The 19,847-nt window shown below is 36.9% G+C and overlaps 1 protein-coding gene across 4 annotated transcripts in view; it reads right to left on the bottom strand.

Annotated features, from left to right (window-relative positions):
- Positions 1–943: 943 nt before the first annotated feature.
- Positions 944–19,847, bottom strand: part of Mcf2 (MCF.2 cell line derived transforming sequence) — a 63,176-nt gene continuing 44,272 nt past the window's right edge. For all 4 annotated transcript variants that reach the window (XM_070039635.1, XM_070039636.1, XM_070039637.1 and 1 more), the window contains 7 exons: positions 17,064–17,156; positions 15,927–16,052; positions 15,039–15,260; positions 9,995–10,087; positions 8,949–9,027; positions 8,367–8,427; positions 944–1,636 (listed from right to left, as the gene is read on the bottom strand). In XM_070039635.1, the coding sequence (XP_069895736.1) occupies positions 1,576–1,636; positions 8,367–8,427; positions 8,949–9,027; positions 9,995–10,087; positions 15,039–15,260; positions 15,927–16,052; positions 17,064–17,156 (735 nt within the window). In that variant the 3' untranslated portion in view covers positions 944–1,575. The remainder of the gene's footprint in view (positions 1,637–8,366; positions 8,428–8,948; positions 9,028–9,994; positions 10,088–15,038; positions 15,261–15,926; positions 16,053–17,063; positions 17,157–19,847) is intronic.

The following is a 19,847-nucleotide window of genomic DNA, read 5'->3' as shown; positions in this document are numbered from 1 at the left end:
AAAGCATAGTCCTGAGCACTTACTGCACACTCATAGATATGTGATGAATAAAATGGAATGTGACCAGAAACCATTACAAAGGCCAAGATGTATCCACTAAATCACCTAAGCCAAAGGTGAATGACAAAACACCATGCAAACTCAGAGCATTTGATTCTTTCAAAGCATCATTCACTTACCGAAGGTTAGTGTCCCTTCCAGTGAGCTATCAGAGGCGTGAGCTGAAGCAGTGGAAATGAAAGGCATCACTGTGGTATCACTGCTGTTCAAGACTATACAAATATACAGATTGTTTAGTTTCTCCTTTGCACCAACCTGACGTCATCAAGGCACTGCATACATACCTACCATCTATCGTCAGCATCCTTAGGGAGAAATTGAATGGCATCTCCATTTCTAATCAGGAGGTCTTCTGAACCACTCTTTGTGCAGTCTGATAAGGGTTTATATTTACCTGGAGAGTATAAAGTTGTTGTTGTTTGCCAGTCTGGAGCTTGAACTTGGGGCCTTGGCACTGTCCCTAAGCTTTTATGCTCAAAGCTCTACCACCTAAGCCACAGCTCCACTTCCAGCTTTTTAGTGGTTAATTGGAGATAAGAGTCTCATAGACTTTCCTGCCTGAGCTAGCTTCAAACTGCAATCCTCAGATCTCAGCCTCTTGAGTAGCTAGGATTACCAACCTGGGCCATTGGCACCCATTTGTAAAGTTGTTTTGAAAAACCAAAGGACAAATTCAATTGAAAAACTACTTGTATAACCACCTGCTATCTATGACATGAAGTACGTACTGTTCACTTTGATGATAAGTATCGTTGGTTGCAACTTTGTAGGAACAATAAACTGGAGTGGTTTGTGACAGGAAAACAGAAGCAGAACATATGTTTATATAACCTGAAGATTTCCTTTTTTATTTGGAAAAGGAATTACAGCATGAAATGTACAAAAAAAATAATAGAGCACAACTAATCTATTACATGAATTATAAGCACAAATCCAGAGAGAAAAAGAATGAAAATATTAAATTTTAAATACAACTCTTTGTAAACTAATCTCATGAAAATGTTATCATAGTACATACAAAATGCAATAGCTCTAACAAAATTTGCTAATGTCTCCAAAAGGATTTTTGGACTGTGTATCATCTTGCACAAGGTAGTACAATGGACACAAGCTCTAGATCCAATTAAAGCATATTAAATCATAATATTGTGCTTTGCTTGACCTTAATCATTTTGCAGCCATTTTAATTTAATTCAGAATAAGCTGAATAATCCAAGGCACACTGATTGCATTTGGTTACATAGTAGATAAAGAAGAAACTACTTTCAAGTTCAAATGTATTCTGAGATGAGAATTTCTCCAGCACAGTACCTTACACATGAAATATACAATTTTAAAAAAATAAAGAGCAACTAAAACACTTTTTAAATATCAAAGAAAAAATAATTATGTGCTGTGTGAGTTTTTTTTGCATGTCCAAAGAAATTAACCTGAAAGCAACATTCACATCATTTTGGTTGAATGTCTTTTGAGCAGGACTTTTTCCAAGTAATCTGAGAAGCAGGCAGGAAAGAGTTACAGGCTACTTGACAGAGTAGTTTCGTCAAAATAAGAGAGCCATGTTGAACATCCATCTCTGCAAGAAAAATGGAATCCATTATTTCTCAAGCTGCTTCACTGGTTGGTTGGTTCTTGAGACATGTTCTTGCTATGCTACAAGCTGGCCTAACCTAAAACTTTCTACATAGCCTCGGCTGGTATCAAACTCAAGATCCTCAGGCCTCAGCCACTAGAGGGCTTGGATTACCAGGATGTGCCACCATACTTAGCCTATTTCTGGTTTTGACTCAATACAATGAAGCCAGAAGAAAACTTCATCCTAACTTTCTTGGTGATGGAAGGAGGGGGGCTGGAGATCACAGTGCAATGCACTTTTATATGTTTTCTTTACTAGTTCAACCTAGAAAACTATTGGGAGAAACAAAAACTTAAATTGGTTTTTCTTCATCCAGTCCCCCGTGAATGAAGAAGCATTTATCAGTTCTTTTTATTGTATGATTCCATAGCTGGACAAAATGCTTACTTAAGGCTCGGTTCTTGACGACCTCTTCACAGATCATCTATGATAGCAAATGTTTAAATACAAACTGGCTTTCACTGATCGTTTGCTCACATCTGAACAAACTGCTCTGATCCAATTCATCCTCAAATAATATTAATTAAGGAAAGTAAACATTTATTATTAGTCTAAACCAACGGTCTTCAAAGTGTGGGAGGGTAGATCACGAAGGGTTAATTCCATAGACTCAAGAGATCTGAAAGTTCAAGTTTACATTAACACATTAGTTGTTCTTTTTACCCCCTCCTTCTTATAAATATATGGGTAGAACTTTCTAGAAGTTACCTGATATGGGATAGTGAATGTTAGAGAGACTTACAAGAGAATTTAAATGTCACTCTTCTAAATTTTTTTGCTTCAAAAAGGTCACTATTAATTAAAATATTATTTGTACAAGTTTACAATGGGCTTAATTTAAAATAAATATTTTTCAGTTTTAATTTGTAATCAAGTAAATATCACTAGACATAATCTACATAAATAAAAGTTCTTTGGGGTTCTCAAGTTTTAAGAACATAAAGTGTCCACTCATTTGAAATGTGGTTAAGACCATTAACTGTAGACAAATCTTTTGCCAGCTCTAAGCCTTGTTTCCTCTTCTGTAAATTAGAAGTAATAAAGTTGTCATTCTCACACTAATACCAATCTATTGATACAATAGAAGCTACCATACAAATATGTACCTGGTCATTATATTATAAAGAAACATTTATTACTCTTTAAAACCATGCCAGAGTCCACTGCGTTCAGCTTTGCCATTATCCATGTCATTATTTTTAACACCCACATTGAGTCTCCCAAAATAGGTTGATTCTTCTGAAGGGCAAAAGAAGCAGTCCACTATAAAGCACCACGTCTACCCTCTAAGCTAATAACTTCAGATAAATAGGAATTGGCCCTAAATAGTACTAATTCCTCTCTACTAACTCAGTAAGATGCTAAAATCTCGCCAACTCTTTCTTCTATGAAACACTTTTTACATAAGTTATCTCCTGCAATTTTACGAGTACTCTGTTGCTATAATGTGCTGAGAGTTAGGATTCATTAGCAACTTTCTGACAACCTGCAAAAGTGTATTTCCCAGATGTGGTTAAATGGGTTTTTTGAAACATGTAATCTTTATTTCCTATATTTTCTGATCTCCAGTCCAAACTGCTTCTAAAGTATATTTGTAATTTCTCCATTCTCTATCTCACCTTAATGAAAAACATCACTAGAGAAAATTCCAAAACTTACACATGCACAACATACAAAACCGTGTGGAAATGTGGAAAATCTGAGTAAGATCTGTGGGTTGTACTCTCTTCATTTTCCAGTTTGTGATATATTATACTTCTGCAGGCTATCACTGCAAAAAACTGTCAAGGTTACAAAATACCTCTCTGTACTGTTTTTGCTATCTTCCTGTAACTTTATAATTATTTCAAAGTAAAACTGAAGTAACATTGATCAACATGCATTGCAACCATAAATTAATATGCTGAATTGAGACTTCTTTGTACAACGACTGAACAATAATACGAAAAATTATTAAATAAAAACATAAAAGTGATCACTTTCTAGATATCTGCAAAGGTTGAGTAACCTTATCAATTTCAGAAATGCTCCACAGACACTTGAACTGCATTCTATTTAAATAACTATTTACTGAAAGTTTATAATAAGATATGCTTCAAATTAAAACTAATGATCTTAAGGATGTTAAAAAATTATCAGCACAACTGTTGCAAGAGCATTATTTTACTATGGCATTATTATCCATTTAGAGATCTATCTTTTTCATTGTCATAAATAGAGCACAAACAGTTGTTTGCCCATTCCTGGCATTCTAGATATTTCTGCAGATGGTGATGGCTCAGTCCAAGCAATAAGAAAACCACTGAGAGCAGCAGTTATATAAAGGTGGTGATTCACCATCAGGAGAGAAGAAAACGCACTGCTATACTCAAAAGGCCAACTGCCAGTGGACTGAGATTAGTAACGGGCTTTGTATAACAAAATCATCAATTAGGTTATGCTATTTTAAAATTTGACATTTCAGGGAGAGGTTGGACTATCTTATACTTCCTTTCATTCTTAGAATGGCTGCAAATTGGAGTTGATGGGAGAGTTTTATTATTTCCTTAGCGAAAAAGCAATTATTCTGAATGTTTTCTGTAATGTTTTTATTAAATCTATTCAAATAGAACTTATTAGATTTACTTATATAATAATTTGGCATGGTGGGCTGGGAAGTATGGCTCAGTGGTAGAGCGCTTGCCTTGCATGCATGACGCCCTGGGTTTGATTCCTCAGCACCACATAAGCAAAAAGAAAAAAGCCGGAAGTGGCGCTGTGGCTCAAGTGGTAGAGCGCTAGCCTTGAGCTGAAGAGCTGAGGGACAGTGCCCAGGCCCAGAGTTCAGGCTCCACAACTGGACCAAAAACAAAACAAAACAAAACAAAACAAATAATAATTTGGCATGGTTTGGCTGGCTTAATCTTCAATGACAACATGTTATATATTGTATGTCTAATAAGAGCCTACATGTAGGAGATGCTTGATTTTTCTTTTTTTTCTTTTTTATCAGTTGTGGGGCTTGAACTCTGGGCCTGGGCGCTGTCCCTCAGCTCTTCAGCTCAAGGCTAACGCTCTACCACTTGACCACAGCGCCACTTCCGGCTTTTTTCTGCTTATGTGGTGCTGAGGAATGGAACTCATGCATGCGAGGCAAGCACTCTACCACTGAGCCAACATCCCAGCTCAAAATGCTTGATTTTTTTTTTCTCTTTTTTTTTTTTTTTATTGTAAAGATACTATACAGAGGGTTACAGTTACATGAGTGAGGTAATGAGTACACTTCCACTTCCTCTTGAACATTGTTACCCCCTCCATTGTTTTCCCCCTACCATCCCCTCCCTCCCTCCCTTCCCCAAGGTTCTTTTTTTTTTTTTTTTTTTTGATTGTGATTAAGTGATTACTTAATTTCCGGAAATTCACAGTATTGTGGAATAATGATGCTCATTTAAAGTCACAAGTTCATTCTAACTTTCCTGGAGCAAATTGTCTATCGCAGTCTGTAATATATAACGGTGCTCATATGTTATATACCATATATGTGATCAGCAGCATGGGGATATTTAGCAGTGGTTCAACCAGATGAGTGGGAGTTCTTTGTTTCTTAAGTCCTGTTAGTTTTGTCATATCACCTAACATTTTGGATTCATCATCCACTTATCAGGGAGACCATGTACTGTTTGTCTCTTCGTTCTTGGCTTACCTCGCTCAACATGATTCCTTCTAGCTCCATCCATCAAAATGCTTGATTTTTATAAAACTCAAATTGGTTTAGATTTAGTCATATAAGTTACAAATTAACAGAACTTTATTATGATCACATGAAATGCTTCATATGATCATAGAAAATTCAAGTCAGTCTTCTCTGGTATATCTTCCTTACCTGTGAAATGAAGGCATGCATACCAGGCTCTCTCCTTACTGCTCTAGGGTCTGCAACATAATGACCTGAAGGAACTGACCTTTAAATGGATAACTGAACACTGAAAAGGGTCATCATTACTTCCTTGTCAACAAGAAGGAAACTCTTCTAGCTTAATGTAGCTTAAGGACCAGGAGACAGAGAAAGGGGGGGAGGGGAGGGAGAGAGAGAGAGAGAGAGAGAGAGAGAGAGAGAGAGAGAGAGAGAGAGAGAGAGAGAGAGAGAGAGAGAGAGAGAGAGAGAGAGAGAGAGTTTGAACTCAGGGACTGGGCAATGTCCCTGACCTTCTTTTGCTTAAGGCTAGCACGCTATCATTTGAGTCACAGAGCCACTTCAGGCTTTTTGAGTGCTTTATTAGAGATATGAGTCTTATGGCCTTTCCTACCTGGGCTGGCTTTGAACTGTGATCATCAGATCACAGCTTCTTGAGTAGCTAGGATTGCCGGCGTGAGCCAATGGTCCTCAGCAAGGACTATGCTATTTAAGTACTGAACGTCAGGACCTCTATCTATTTCGCAGTTTTGCCGGAGTGTGTGTTGTCAGTTGTCTAGGTAAGATCCTGTTGGTTGCTTCTACAGTGCCTTGTACCATCCTACTGAAACACCTCATGTAATTATTTTGGTTTTACTGAGGTTTGAACTCAGGGCCTCAAAATTGTTAGAAAAGTTCTCTACTGATTGAGTCATGCCTTCAGCAACACACTGAATTTAATTGCTTAAGAAGTGAATTCTCTTTCTACCTTCCAAGTTTCATGAGGATAGCAGCTGAATTCTGGCATGTGCATACGGTTAGGTTGATACTTGCTAGAGCAATGCATTAGTTAATTTGACTTCAATGAATAAATTTTCTAGCTCTAGTCATGAAACCAAAGATGAGTGATGAGTGCATTCCTTAAAACCAGTATATGTGTACTATTCATCACCACATCCTCTATGCAGGGGTTGAGGATGGATCAGAATCATCTAGAAAGCTGGGTAAAACTCAGGGTGACTGGGCTGCACACCCCAAGTTTCTGATTCAGAAGGTATAGGACAGAGAAAGCCAAAGAATCTGCCTTCCATAGACATTCTCAGGTGCTTCTAATGTTATGGTCCAAGAATCATTCTTAGATAATCACTGCTCTGTAATGCCCATCAGAATTGTTTTGTATGTGCAAGACAAGAAAACCTTATAAAATAGGTTAACTTTACTCTCTTTATATGAAAAGAACACATTGGTAGTTTTTTTTCCAAATTAGCAATGAACAGCAGATCAAAATCTACACAGCCTTCAATCACATCATAGGATGACCATAACACATACCTGCATTTGCCTCTGCCTCAACTGACAACTACCTCACTGACCTCCTTCAGATCATCGCTATGTTCCAATTCACTTTCCTGAACTCTTTTGGAATCTAAGTATTGCTTTCTGAAATAATATACAAATAAGTGATATTTTACAGCCAGGTACCACTGGTTCATGCCTATAATCCTAGCTACTCGGAGGCTGAGATCTGAGGTACAAAGACAGATGGGCAGAAAAGTCCATAAAACCAGAAGTGGAGCTATGGCCCAAGTGCTAGAGCACTAGCCTTGGACACAAAACCTCGAAGACAGCACCCAGGTTCTAAGTTCAAGCCCCAAAACTACTCTGAAGAGAAAGCCCTAAGTGTAATTCAGAGATAGTGCCCAAGCCCTGAGATCAAGCTCCAGAGCCTGCACCAAAAAAAAAAAAGAGAGACTATTTTGAACCCTAGAAGATGAAAGACTTTCCGGTGACTTGTGTTCTCCTAAAGCTCCAATTAAAACAATAGATCATTTACCCACCTATTGAAGGTGAAATGCAACACAAGAAAATCCAATAATCCTAGTAATTCACTTCATGACTCCTAAATTGTTGAAATGTGGCAGGGTGAATCTCTATTCTTGGTTTTGGAATCTGTATGGGAACTCTTTCTGTATATGTGAAAATATGGAAAATTATACTTTGTAGAATTCCTACACATAGAACACAAACACCATGACTCTACCATATAGGATTGCCACCTTCTTCAGGACTTTCTAGTTGTGTCCAGGCTGTTATTTGTCAGAATCCATAACTCATCTCTAACTATGTATAGCAAAGACCAAGTCATCAGCAAGTGGTTTCCATGTGGGGACTACAAAGCTGTGAGCCAGTCCTTCATTTGTTTGGCTGCCATGCTTTTACAGTTCTCTCTAGTCATATAATGTGTGATCAAAAAATCTCCAAAGGTAGGCATAGTGGCTCACATCTGTAATCCTAACTACTCAGGAGGCTACGATCTGAAGATTGCAGTTTGAAGTCAGCCCAGGCAGGAAAGTCTATGAGACACTGATCTCCAATTAACCACCAAAAAGCCAGAAGTGGAGCTGTGGCTCAAGTGGTACAGCACTAGCCTTCAGCACAAAAGCTAAGGGGCAACACCCAGGTTCTGAGTCCAAGCTCCAAGACTAGCACTGACACGCATGCACGCATGCACACATGTACACACACACACACACACACACACACACACACACACACACCACACACCACACACCTACGAAGATAAAGCCCTAAGTATAGCCCTATTTACAGAATTATAGTGATAATTCCAATTCCATAAAATTCTAAAACTGAGAAAGGGATATATGTTTACGTTACTTGATGACTTATTGCTAATGGCAGATTCACTTTTGTCTGGGATATTTGAATTGCATTGTTTCATGTTATCTAGGGAAACAAGAAAACTTCAAGGCTGATATTTCTTGAAGAGTTACCACTTACTCATCACTCTGCTGAGGGCAAACATCACTCAGCTCTACGACCTGCTGCTTCCGTTTTTTCACTGTGAAAGAAAATAAAGCTTAAATAAGCATCATTCAGAAGCCACACTTCATACTTCCTTAAAGGCAGTGTCTCTGTGTCTTGTCTCTGTCATTCTTTCTCTTTCTCTCCCTCCTTCCCCCTGCCCCACCTCTCATACATACATATATACACACAGAGATTTTCAGGGACTTGAAACAATAAGGAAAGTTACAAACCATGGAATATGTATTCAAACACACCAAGTTTAGAACTACAACTAGCTCCCTATCCCAATCTCTGTGGGCACTGATTATTTGAGTACCTAAACAGAGCCTACTGCTAGGAATGACTAGGAAGCCATGGTATACTGCTTCTCAACTGATTCTCAGGAACTAGGGTTCAGTTTGTGAATCTCAGTCTTCCACTTAGTAGTTTCACAAACCCTTGCAATATTGTAATTGAAGAAAGCTAATACCCACCCTATTCACAACAAAAGTTTCACAGAATACGATTTAAGGGGCTCTTACTGTGCTTTCTTTTGTAACGGTTATTTAAATATACCTGTTATAAGTTCCTGTTGCTTCAACAAAATACTTCTTATTTCTTTTAGCCATAACATCTTCACATCTACACTTTTAGCCTAAAGATTAAGAAAGAAGGGATGGTATATTTCCTGTTATAAAAGAATGATTTTTACCATAAATGTAATTACATCAAGGACAATCTACTCCCTAAAACACCATATTCACATTCTAGCCATTTAATTCTTAAAACTTCTAAGAAGCTAATCATTAGCAAGCAGATTAGACATAGTAGAAATAATACACTGAAAACTATTCTGAAATGAGCCTTAGATAATGTAAGAACAATGATTAAAAGAAACACAACTGATTTCCTTGGTTTTTCTCTTTGTTCTTTAAAAATATACATAATTTTATAAAGCAAGCTCTAGTATTTCCCCAAAATAGAATCACTTACAAAATAAACTTTGCGACTAATAGCTTGAAAGCTTCCTTAACTATCCTCCCATTACTTACAAGATAAGCTTGCTAAATGACAAGTATTATGTTGTAAAGTAAGGCAAGAAAAGGTATTTTATAGGTTCTAGTAGGTATAGAATTAAGACAATCAAAAAGCAATGAGCATTGACAACAGACAACAGGACAAGGATCACACACAATTCACAATATTGAGATTTACACAATATTTGATGACAACATCATAGCATATTCTCATTGCTCTTCTCTTCCTTCTAACACAGTGGATCTTATAGCGTATTTGATCAGGGCTTTAAAAACTATACTTTAGAGCAAATGTGAAGCATCAAATTCTCTCATGAGGAACCCAATGGGACAGGCAAATATCTGCCAAGCTGCTAGCTACAGTTCACTAGTCTCCTAGAGAACAACATGATCATCCCTCAATTTAAAAAAATACATGCTATTAGAAAAATGTTTACATACATCACAAAGACTATTGAAATAATATTGAAGTGATTTGTAGAAAAAAAGTGAGATCTTATGAAATGTGACCAAAAGTCTTTATCAACTCACGTTTTTCATCTTAAGATAGACTATGATTTCTAGAGTAATTTTACAATAACCAACCTGTACAATATAAACTTCTTCCTTCCCACCGTGCCAGATTTCAAACTTGCGGTTATCACTTTTCACATATTCTGTGATTCCAACTTCATCCATCTAAATGGAAGAAGTCACCATTGTCATAAGCAGTTTATTACAAATATGAAGTTACATTAACTCTATCTCATTTATGTTCTAAATGAAGCCAACTTTCTCACTTGGGCAAAATATATTTTAGATTCAGTGACTATGAAAAGACAAGTATTATCATAGGCCAAAGTAGCTAAATGAAAGCGTTTTCATAGTTCAGAATGCACGCTGAATTCCAGTAATTGATACAACTGTGGTAAATCTGAACATCAAAAGAGGACATCAAAGATTGAAGTCTGTTACAAATTAACTACACACTATTAAACCAAATTTGCCACAGAGAAGTAAAAGTAATTAAACATCAGTGAGAAAAGGCATTTGAAATTAATTTAAATGGGTAATTATTGACCAGAGCACTTACTCTTAAAAATGTATTATTTATCTCTAGCTGTGAAAAGTTACAACAATCCAATTTACAGAGCAGGGGAAAAGTACTCAGGTACACAAGGATCACAGAACATCCACCAATCCCTCAATCCCTTAGTCTCTATAGAAACCAAAATATCTCTCAGTAAAACTTTTGGGGGGTGGGGTGGGGACTTCTATACACACTCTTACTTACCAAAGCTTTCCTTCTCCTCCATATATCTGTGTTTCGCAGTTTTCTCTTATCTTTTGTTAATATGTTGGCTAATTGCATTTTGGGTAATTTCACTACCTTTTATATAAACATGTTCTATTTCTTTTTTGCCCCTTTTCTTTTCTTTCAATTATCTGAAGGGATATCCTATTTAGTTTCACTGATGAGCCTCTCAAATGACTCTCATTGAAACTGATAAGAAATAAGGGTAGTAGTAGTGAAATTACTATATCAAGGAAAAAGAATGCAAGTATACTTAGAAATAAAACAGAATCAAAGTGCCTCTGAAATCTACCTTGAATATAGTTGGAAGTTACTTTTAAAATGATTCCAAATATATTTATGTTCCTGCTATACCTCTCAAATATATTTCTGTTCAAATATGAAGATGTAAGACAAATAGTACTCATTCCATCTTTTTAAAAATTAATTTTCTTTCATAGCATGGCTTTGACTTATTCTCAGGATAAGTTAGAAATCAAACTTTAGAGTCAGAGAGTTTCTAGAGCCTAGAAACCTTTACCATTTACTAGCTATTTATTGTTCTGTAATTTGCTCAACTTTTATGAAGTTCTATTTCCTTCTTTATAAAGTAGAAAGCACATCTATTTTGGAATTGATATAAGGATTAAAAAGCATGCATTGAATATTCAGATCATATGAGCTTCTTGAAGTAAGAATTTTTTCCTACTCCTTCCCTTGTTTGAATTGCAAGTGTTTTATTATGTTTTACTGCTAACATGCAATACATCATTATCGATGAAATTATTTTTAGTTGTTCAAGGTATCTGTTATCATCACCATGTGAATATTTGCTAAATAAAAAGAGCAAACAATAAATGTAGTAATAGAAGAAAAGGATAACAGAACATCAGGAAAGTAGAGAAGAAGCAAAACAATTTTCTTCCTTAAAATATAAAGTATTATTTGTTTCCTGTGTCTACTAAGTCACCAGGCTCTTATATCTACCTTCCGTTGAAATGGGTCATATAGCTGTCTCATACAGTTTCCATGGCAATTTATTGTATTCTCAATTCTCCCAACTGCATCACTTCAAAAGTCCCTCCTTCCTTATATTACTGAACTTGACAAAAATTCTGCTGGCATGCTCATCTTTGTGTCAAATTGAAGGCAAAATAGAAAGTCAATACAAGTGAGAAATTGTACATTAGGCAGTAACTAGGTTACCCCATAGATACAAACCAAGTCAATTGGATTGCACATGCCTACAAAGGGAAAGTACCTACCAAAGGAAAAGGATATAAACAACAAAAGACCTAAACCCTGAATGAAATGATTACAACATCTTTGGTTGCCTGTCAGTGTTCATTTAAATCATAATTGACCCTTAGAAACCTAGAGAGTGGGACATAGACTGTGGTATTAATGGAGCAACTGGCTATTTGTGATTTTAAAAAAACAGAGGGACTTTTTTTTTAAGTTACCATGGATTTAGAAGTAAAATAGGAAAATAAGACAGTGGGAAGGGCATGGGACTTTAGCCTATGAGGATCAAAAGCACGATATACCCCTTCATACTGTCACCTCAATCTTATCATAAGACACTGCTCTTTACAAATATGGCTGCAAATTGTATCAGTTCTCCAATATACTGGTAATAACAACTACGAAAGAGCAGGCTCACAAGAAAAGTAAAATGATACTGGATGAGGATTCAAGGGTAATCCTTTGTTGTATTTTGTAATTGTTCTATGACAAATGCTACATTGCTTTTACAATTTAAAAGTTGAAAGAGTACTCATTAGACACTATGGGGGAAATGAACTATACAACTTGTGGGAGGGGATGGGAAGGAAAAACTGGGAGAGAAAGAGGGAAGGGAAGACATTTTCCATTGTCCAAAAAGAAATGTACTCATTATATACCATAGCTAAGATATGGAACCAACCCAGATGCCCTCAGTAGACGAACGGATCAAGAGGATGTGGTATATATACACAACAGAAATCTATGCTTCCATCAGAAAGAATGACACTGCCCCATTCTTAAGGAAATGGAAAAACCATTATGTGAAGTACGCCACACCCAAAGAAACATAGATCCCATGGTTTCCCTCATTTTTAATAATTAGTATATGTCTAGGATAATCCGAGTAGATGAGCAGAATATCTCAATAGCTATGTCCATATGACCATATAAGATGATACTAATCTAAATGAACTCCAAGACATGGACACAAGAGGTTTTTCTTTGTTGTTGTTGTTATTTTTAATGTACTATGTGATCTCTTTTTTCTTTTGTGTTTTTCCATATGGTTTATCCATATGGTTGTCACTGTATTTGATTTTGTTACCTTGGATATTGTACATATGTTTATGGATAGTGTATATATATTTAAATTGGGGAAAGGAAGGAGAACAACAAAATGGTGAGACAAAGGACAAAGGGGAAACAGCGATACTCACAAGACAACATGTTGGGAATGAACTGTACAATTTGAGGGGGGACAGGGAAGGAGAGCAAGTAGGAGAAAAATCAGGGAGTGGGTAACAAGTTTGACATGAAAAGTACTCACTACCTTACGTAACTGCAACCCCTCTGTATATCACCATGACAGTAAAATTAAATTAAAAATAACTAAAACAAAAAAGAAAAAAGAAATGTATTCACTACCTGTAATTGTAGCCCCTCTGTATATCACCTTTATAATAACATTTTTTTTGTTTTGTTTTGTTTTTTTGGGTCCAGTCGTGGGACCTGAACTCTGGGCCTGGGCGCTGTCCCTCAGCTCTTCAGCTCAAGGCTAGTGCTCTACCACTTGAGCCACAGCGCCACTTCTGGCTTTTTTCTTTTTGCTTATGTGGTGCTGAGGAATCGAACCCAGGGCCTTGAGCATGCAAGGCAAGCGCTCTACCACTGAGCCACCTTCCCAGCCCCTATAATAACATTTTTAAAAACTTGAAAGATAACATTCATTAGGTGTAAAAAATCAAATTCTCCAATTATAGCCTCATGTGAATTTTGAATGTCCTCTTTTTCTTTTTTGTTTGCTCTTTGTTCTTATGAGATGGCATCCTGCTGTGTATCTGAGGCTAGTCTCAAATATATCACAGCTCAGGTTGGCCTCAAACTTGCAATCCTCTTGTTTCGGCATCCAGAGTTCTAGAATTCCTAATGGACACTACCATGCCTAAGTTGATGATCCTGGTTTCTGATGGCAAGCTCCGATGCAAGTATTACTACATTTCCAGTAACTTCCCCAAATTCTATTCTAATTTCAATTCCTAGCTATTATTAGGACAGAAGGACAATTTGAATTATAAGAGAGAACAAAAATAATTTCAAAAGAGAGAACCGAAAAAGTATAGAGAAGACTTAGTTGTGAATAGCTCTGGATATCCAAGTATATAAGTAATAGCAAAGAGCGAAGGGTATGAAAGGAAGGGAAATATGCTAAATGCAATGTTCTCATTTATAAATGCAAGTGGGAAAAGGAAGAAATTTCTTCCTCCTGGTATCCTGTAACACAGGACTCCCTCCCTCCCTGCCCCTGCCCCCCATCAAACCTCCATCTAATACTCCTAGAAAAGGGGTGCTCATAGGGAAGCCCAAGACATTGCTTTCCATTTTCTTCTCATTTCAAGATGTATCCTTAAGAGAGTGTCTGGAATTATAGTGAGGTGGGAATGGGAGGACTCAAACTCTGTACTCTCCTCTCATGCCCAACATAAAGGATATGTTTTACTTGATTTCTATATAAGACTTCTAATAAACATTGCTTCTTTTTTTCCTATATCCATACTGGGGCTTGAATTCAGGGCCTTGCCTCATTGCTTGGCTCCTTTTATTCAAGAACAGCACTCTACCACTTGAGCTCCTGCTTCACTTCCAGATTTATTGGTGGTTTATTGGAAATAAGAGTTTCAGACTTTCCTGCACAGGCTGCCTTTGACACATGATCCTTAGATCTCAGCCTCCTGAGCAGCTAGGATTATAGGTGTGAACCACAAGTACCTGATGAAGCTTGCTTTTAAACAAGGACATGTGCAGGGTGCAGCTAAAGTATAAAATTTAACTCATTTTGGGCTGGGAAGGTGGCTCAGTAGTAGAGTGCTTGCCTTGCATGCATGAGGCCCTGGGTTTGATTCCTCAGCACCACATAAGCAAAAAGAAAAAAGTCGGAAGTGGCGCTGTGGCTCAAGTGGTAGAGTGCTAGCCTTGAGCCGAAGAGCTGAGGGACAGCGCCCAGGCCCAGAGTTCAGGCCCCATGACCGGAACCCCCCCCAAAAAAAAACAACTCATTTTAATTGAAAAACGATACAAAATAGAATATATATGTATACGTAATACTACAGTACATAATTAAAAGTGTCTTACATTCAAAAAGTGCTTAAAACTATATGATGGGTATCGATCAGCATCTTCTCTACTTTCAACACGTCTTTTGCAAAAAATAATGGCTTTTTCATATAAGAAAAGATGCCGTTGCATTGGTTTGAATCTTGCAAAATCCTTCATCTTTGTAGCACCTTTCCGGTGTCCTGTCCAAACGCTAAATCCACCTTGGATTATCATCTTGCCCAGTTCATTTAAGTTTCCCTAGAATGGAAAAATCAAAACCCATCAGTAATACAAAGCGCAGCTATATTTAGATCTCTGACATTAACCATTTTAAAGTCTTGCTTGACCTACTAAAACCCTGAAGTATAATTTGCATTTTTTAAATGCAGTCCATTACAACTTTTTATGCTACAACATGCCATGAATCACATTATGCAGAAAATTGCTGTAGGCGTGGGGCCTAAAAGCAATCGCTTTTTCCTTAACTTCATACTGTCTCCATGTGGAGATAATTCAGCTATGATAACCTACCCCATCTCTGCCTGATTGCACCTGATTGATGCATGATATGTGTCAGGCCACGAATCAGATTTGAACCTTTTCTTCCATCTCTATAGTAGACTAGGGTAAGTAAGAATTCTGGGGCAGTACGTAGGCTTAGCTGACCCACATACTCCTTTGAGCTACATCTCCTTAGAGCTCAACTTGGGAGCAGCTGTGAAGATGAGGAGAATGCCATAAATCTATTTGGCTCCTCATCTGAAGGCAACTTTCCATTTAGCATTAGTAGTAATAATACATATATTTTGATCTTCACTTATCTGCCTGTTATATATGTTATTTCTCAATTGATTCTAGGATGGTAAGAAAGGGACATTAACATACTTAGCACTGACACTCCAATAATAATTAAAACTGACTTACAATATAGCCATTTATTGCAATCTGATGCATGGAATCATTCACTGACTTCAGTAAATCCAGCATGGTGTCAACAGCCTCCTTTAATTGAGCAGATCCTTCACCATCTTGGCTGTATTTTAATAGCTCCTGAAATTATAAGTCATGAATGAAACTTAATATTTGGTAAATGTTAAAAGAATTTAAGAAAAATAACAAATGTGGGGGAAACATGCTTTCAAGGAGGAATCCAAGCATAAATGTCACTTGTGGGAGTCATTCCTTTCATATGCTTTTTGAAATATTATTAATATGCTTAATAACTGTCAAAATTGGACAGGCAATAAACAGAATAGTAATTGAACAGTATAAGTCAATGGGCATTCAATGCTTTTCAAACTGAAGAACAACAGCTATTAAAACAGATTAGATTATTGGGAGATGGAGGCAAGAGGATCTTGAATAGAGGACTTACATGCTTGAGTCCTAAGGCTTAACATTAATGCCACACACACACACACACACACACACACACACACACACACACACACACACACACACACACACACACACACATTAGAGATTAGTTATTAAAGCAATTATGCACTATTTTCTACTGTATATCCAGTAATTTGTGTAATTTTGATGCATGCAGTGTATAACATTGGGAAAGACACATTAAAACAAGCTATGGTATATGTATAGTCAATACAGTGTTTTAGGAATATTTCACATTACACTGGGAGGGTATCATTTGCAATATTCACGGAGAAGTCCATGAATATTGATATTATATGATCTGAAAACCAAGAAATATTTACTTAGATCTTCTTAGCAATATGAAAACTTCTTTTGCAAAACCTTTAGCATAAATCAATGAAACCTGTATGGAGAGCTATATAGCTTAGCTCTCCAGATATTCTCAGACTGACATCTATGCTTACATCATGTAGCAGCCACCATAATAACAGAAAGGAAAATACTGTACAAATCCTGCTGCTAACTCCAACCTTCCCTCTCCTGAAGCTTATGTCTATTGTTTCTTACTACACAACTTCCTTTTTAATGGCTTTGTCCCATTAGACCAAAAAACTAAAACAAAATAAAGAAGGAAGGAAAGAAGAAAAGAGAAAAGAAGATAAAAATGCTTCAGGTAATTACCTTTAAAAGTAACTGATATTTAGTGATACGCTGCACTGGTTTGAGTAAATAGGAATCCAGACCAAGTCGGTGTTTTAATTTTCTTTGACATTCCTGTCATGAAAGAATAATTATCAATTGATTTAAATTTTTGAATTTATACATGTTACCTATAAAAATGCCACGTATTCATTGATTAGACCCAATGCATGAATATTTCTTACACCTAAATGAACATATATTGGGAAAAAATAGCTGTATCAAGGGGTTTCAATTCAACATATTGATTTATGAGTACAATATATGGTGGTCTATGTCACTTCTTCCATTGTTCTTTCCTTTATCTCACAACTCCTCCCCCCCATCCTCTCAAGTTACCTAGCTCCATGTTCTACTTGTGACTACTTGTGTAGTCAGGAACAATGGAGGTCAAGGGGAAAGTATACATACACATGAAAAAAAGGGTGAGCAAATACACCATCATGTTCAATGTATATATGTGAAAACAGAAATCATTCTTACAGAAACTATAAGATACAATATATCTGGAAAAAATAATAGTCAACAGAATCTCAAAGTATTTCAAGAGGTAGTAAAGTAGGTTAGTGTCTAAGAAAGTATTTCAAGAGGTAGAAAATTCTAAATTCAAAGATTGAAAAGTTTTCACAAATCAATCTATGTGGATGTAAAATGGGGAAAAGTGACAAAGCAAAACCTGACAAGAGATGAGCTGGATCAAGGTCTTCAGTCTATCCAAAAACATTAACAGAAGATTCTACAGGCAAGGCTGAGAGACAAAATAGATTGTGCTAAATATAAACCACACCAGATATGACAACAGATTTTTTTTAGGTGACAAGAAAAATAGAGCTCTTGTAGAATGGTGCTTATTTTATTCAGTACTTGGCTCATTGCCACTATAAACACAAAGGCCAAGACATTAGGTCCTGGGAACAACACAGGGTTCATAATTAGGACATGGAGGGAATGACACGATGAAATGTACATCTAAATGAACATTATGAGAAATGTATGAACACATGAGAAGTGTCTAGAGAAAATTAAATATACAACCTAATTTAAATAAAATGATAGTCTGATGCATGCATTTATATCTTGTCATTTAGGAAACCCAAGTAAAATGATGGAAATGCTTTTCTTCATGAAGCAAAATCCAAAGAGGAGAAAATACTGATGAAATTTGGAAACTGAAAACCGTATCCAAGAGTGAAAAACAAGGGTTAGAGACATGGTTCTGTTGGGAGAGCACTAGCCAATGAGCAAAAGCATCAGGTACCAACTTCAAGTCTGGGTCTCAGACCAAAAAAAAAAAAAAAAAAAGGAGTGGTAAACCACTAAACACAGTGGAGAAAATGAGTTTCATATTGACAAAGGGAAAAGCGAAAGGTAAGGACAGTTCTCAATTATTGCCGTAGAACATCCCCTTACTTATGTCACTGTAACCCTTCCGTACGTCACTTTGACAATAAAAAAAAAACCCTTTCCCTCTTAAAACACTCAGGAATTCGAGCCCGTTTGGAAAACAGTTCAACAGTTCCTTTAACATAAGCATATGAACCAGGAGCCAGTGGCTCACACTTGTAACCCTAGCTACTCAGGAGGCTGAGATCTGAGGATCACGGTTCAAAGCCAGCCCGGGCAAGAATGTCCGTGAGACTCTTATCTCCAATAAACCACTAGAAAACCAGAAGTGGCGCTGTGGCTCAAGCAGTAGAGCGCTTGCCTTGAGCTGAAGAGCGCAAGGACAGTGCCCAAGCCCAGAGTTCAAGCCCCACGACCAACAAAAAAAAAAAAAACATAAGCATATGACCGGCAATTTTACTCCTAAGTATGTAGCCAAGAGATGAAAATACATGTCCACAGAAAAGCTTGCACAAAATCTTTCATAGCAGTGTAATGTACCCAAATGTTCATGAAGTCATGATTGCCATAAAACAAATAGTGAGACATGCCACATGGGTAAAGGTCAAAACCACGAGTTAAATTTCAGAAGTCAACTCAGCGCTGGTGGCTCACACCTGTAATCCTAGCAACTCAGGAGGCTGAGATCTGAAGATTATAGTTTGAAGTCAGCCGAGGCAGGAAAGTCAGTGGGACTCTTATCTCCAATAAAATACTCAGAAGAGGTCAGAAGTGGCTCTGTGGTTCAAGTGGTAGAAGCACTAGCTTTGTGCACAATGAGGCTCAGGGACAGCACCCAGACCTTGAGTTCAAGCCTCAGGACTGGCACAAAAATAAGTAGATAAATAAATTTCAGAAGTCAAACCCAAAAGAAAACATATTGTCTGTTTCCGCTTGTAAGAAATGTCCACACTAGGCCATTCTATATAGACAAAGAAAGCAGGTTAGTGGTATATAGTGCGACAGGGATAGGAGTGGTGGACTGATTGCTAAAAGTTATAGGAGAGCTATATTTTTGTGGTAAAAAATCTCCCAAAATTGAATCGTTTAATAAATACAGAAATGATTACACATCTATGTGGCCATAGGATATGGGGCAATGAAAAAGCTAAATTTTCACATTCCATGGAAGGAAGGAAGAAGATAAACATGCTATTTGGAGATACGGAGGCAAATATTTTTAAAAGAAACTGAATAGTCGTGTCCTCTGGGGAACTGCAAATACAGGTTTATACACATTTGTGTGTGTGTGTGTGTGTCTGTGAAAGAAAGAGAGTTTTGGAGAAGACACAGTTGCTCTTTTACTAATACGTAACCTACTCAAAGCAGAAAATGAAGTTATGAATAAGAAGTATTTTAATATCTTCTCAAAAGTATACTTAA

The sequence above is a fragment of the Dipodomys merriami genome, unplaced genomic scaffold (assembly GCF_024711535.1).
Source record: "Dipodomys merriami isolate MVZ:Mamm:240054 unplaced genomic scaffold, mDipMer1.0.p SCAF_3, whole genome shotgun sequence".
NCBI classification, from domain to species: Eukaryota; Metazoa; Chordata; class Mammalia; order Rodentia; family Heteromyidae; genus Dipodomys; species Dipodomys merriami.
The sequence above is the reverse complement of the archived record's forward strand: the minus strand, read 5'-3'. Positions and strand labels throughout refer to the sequence as shown.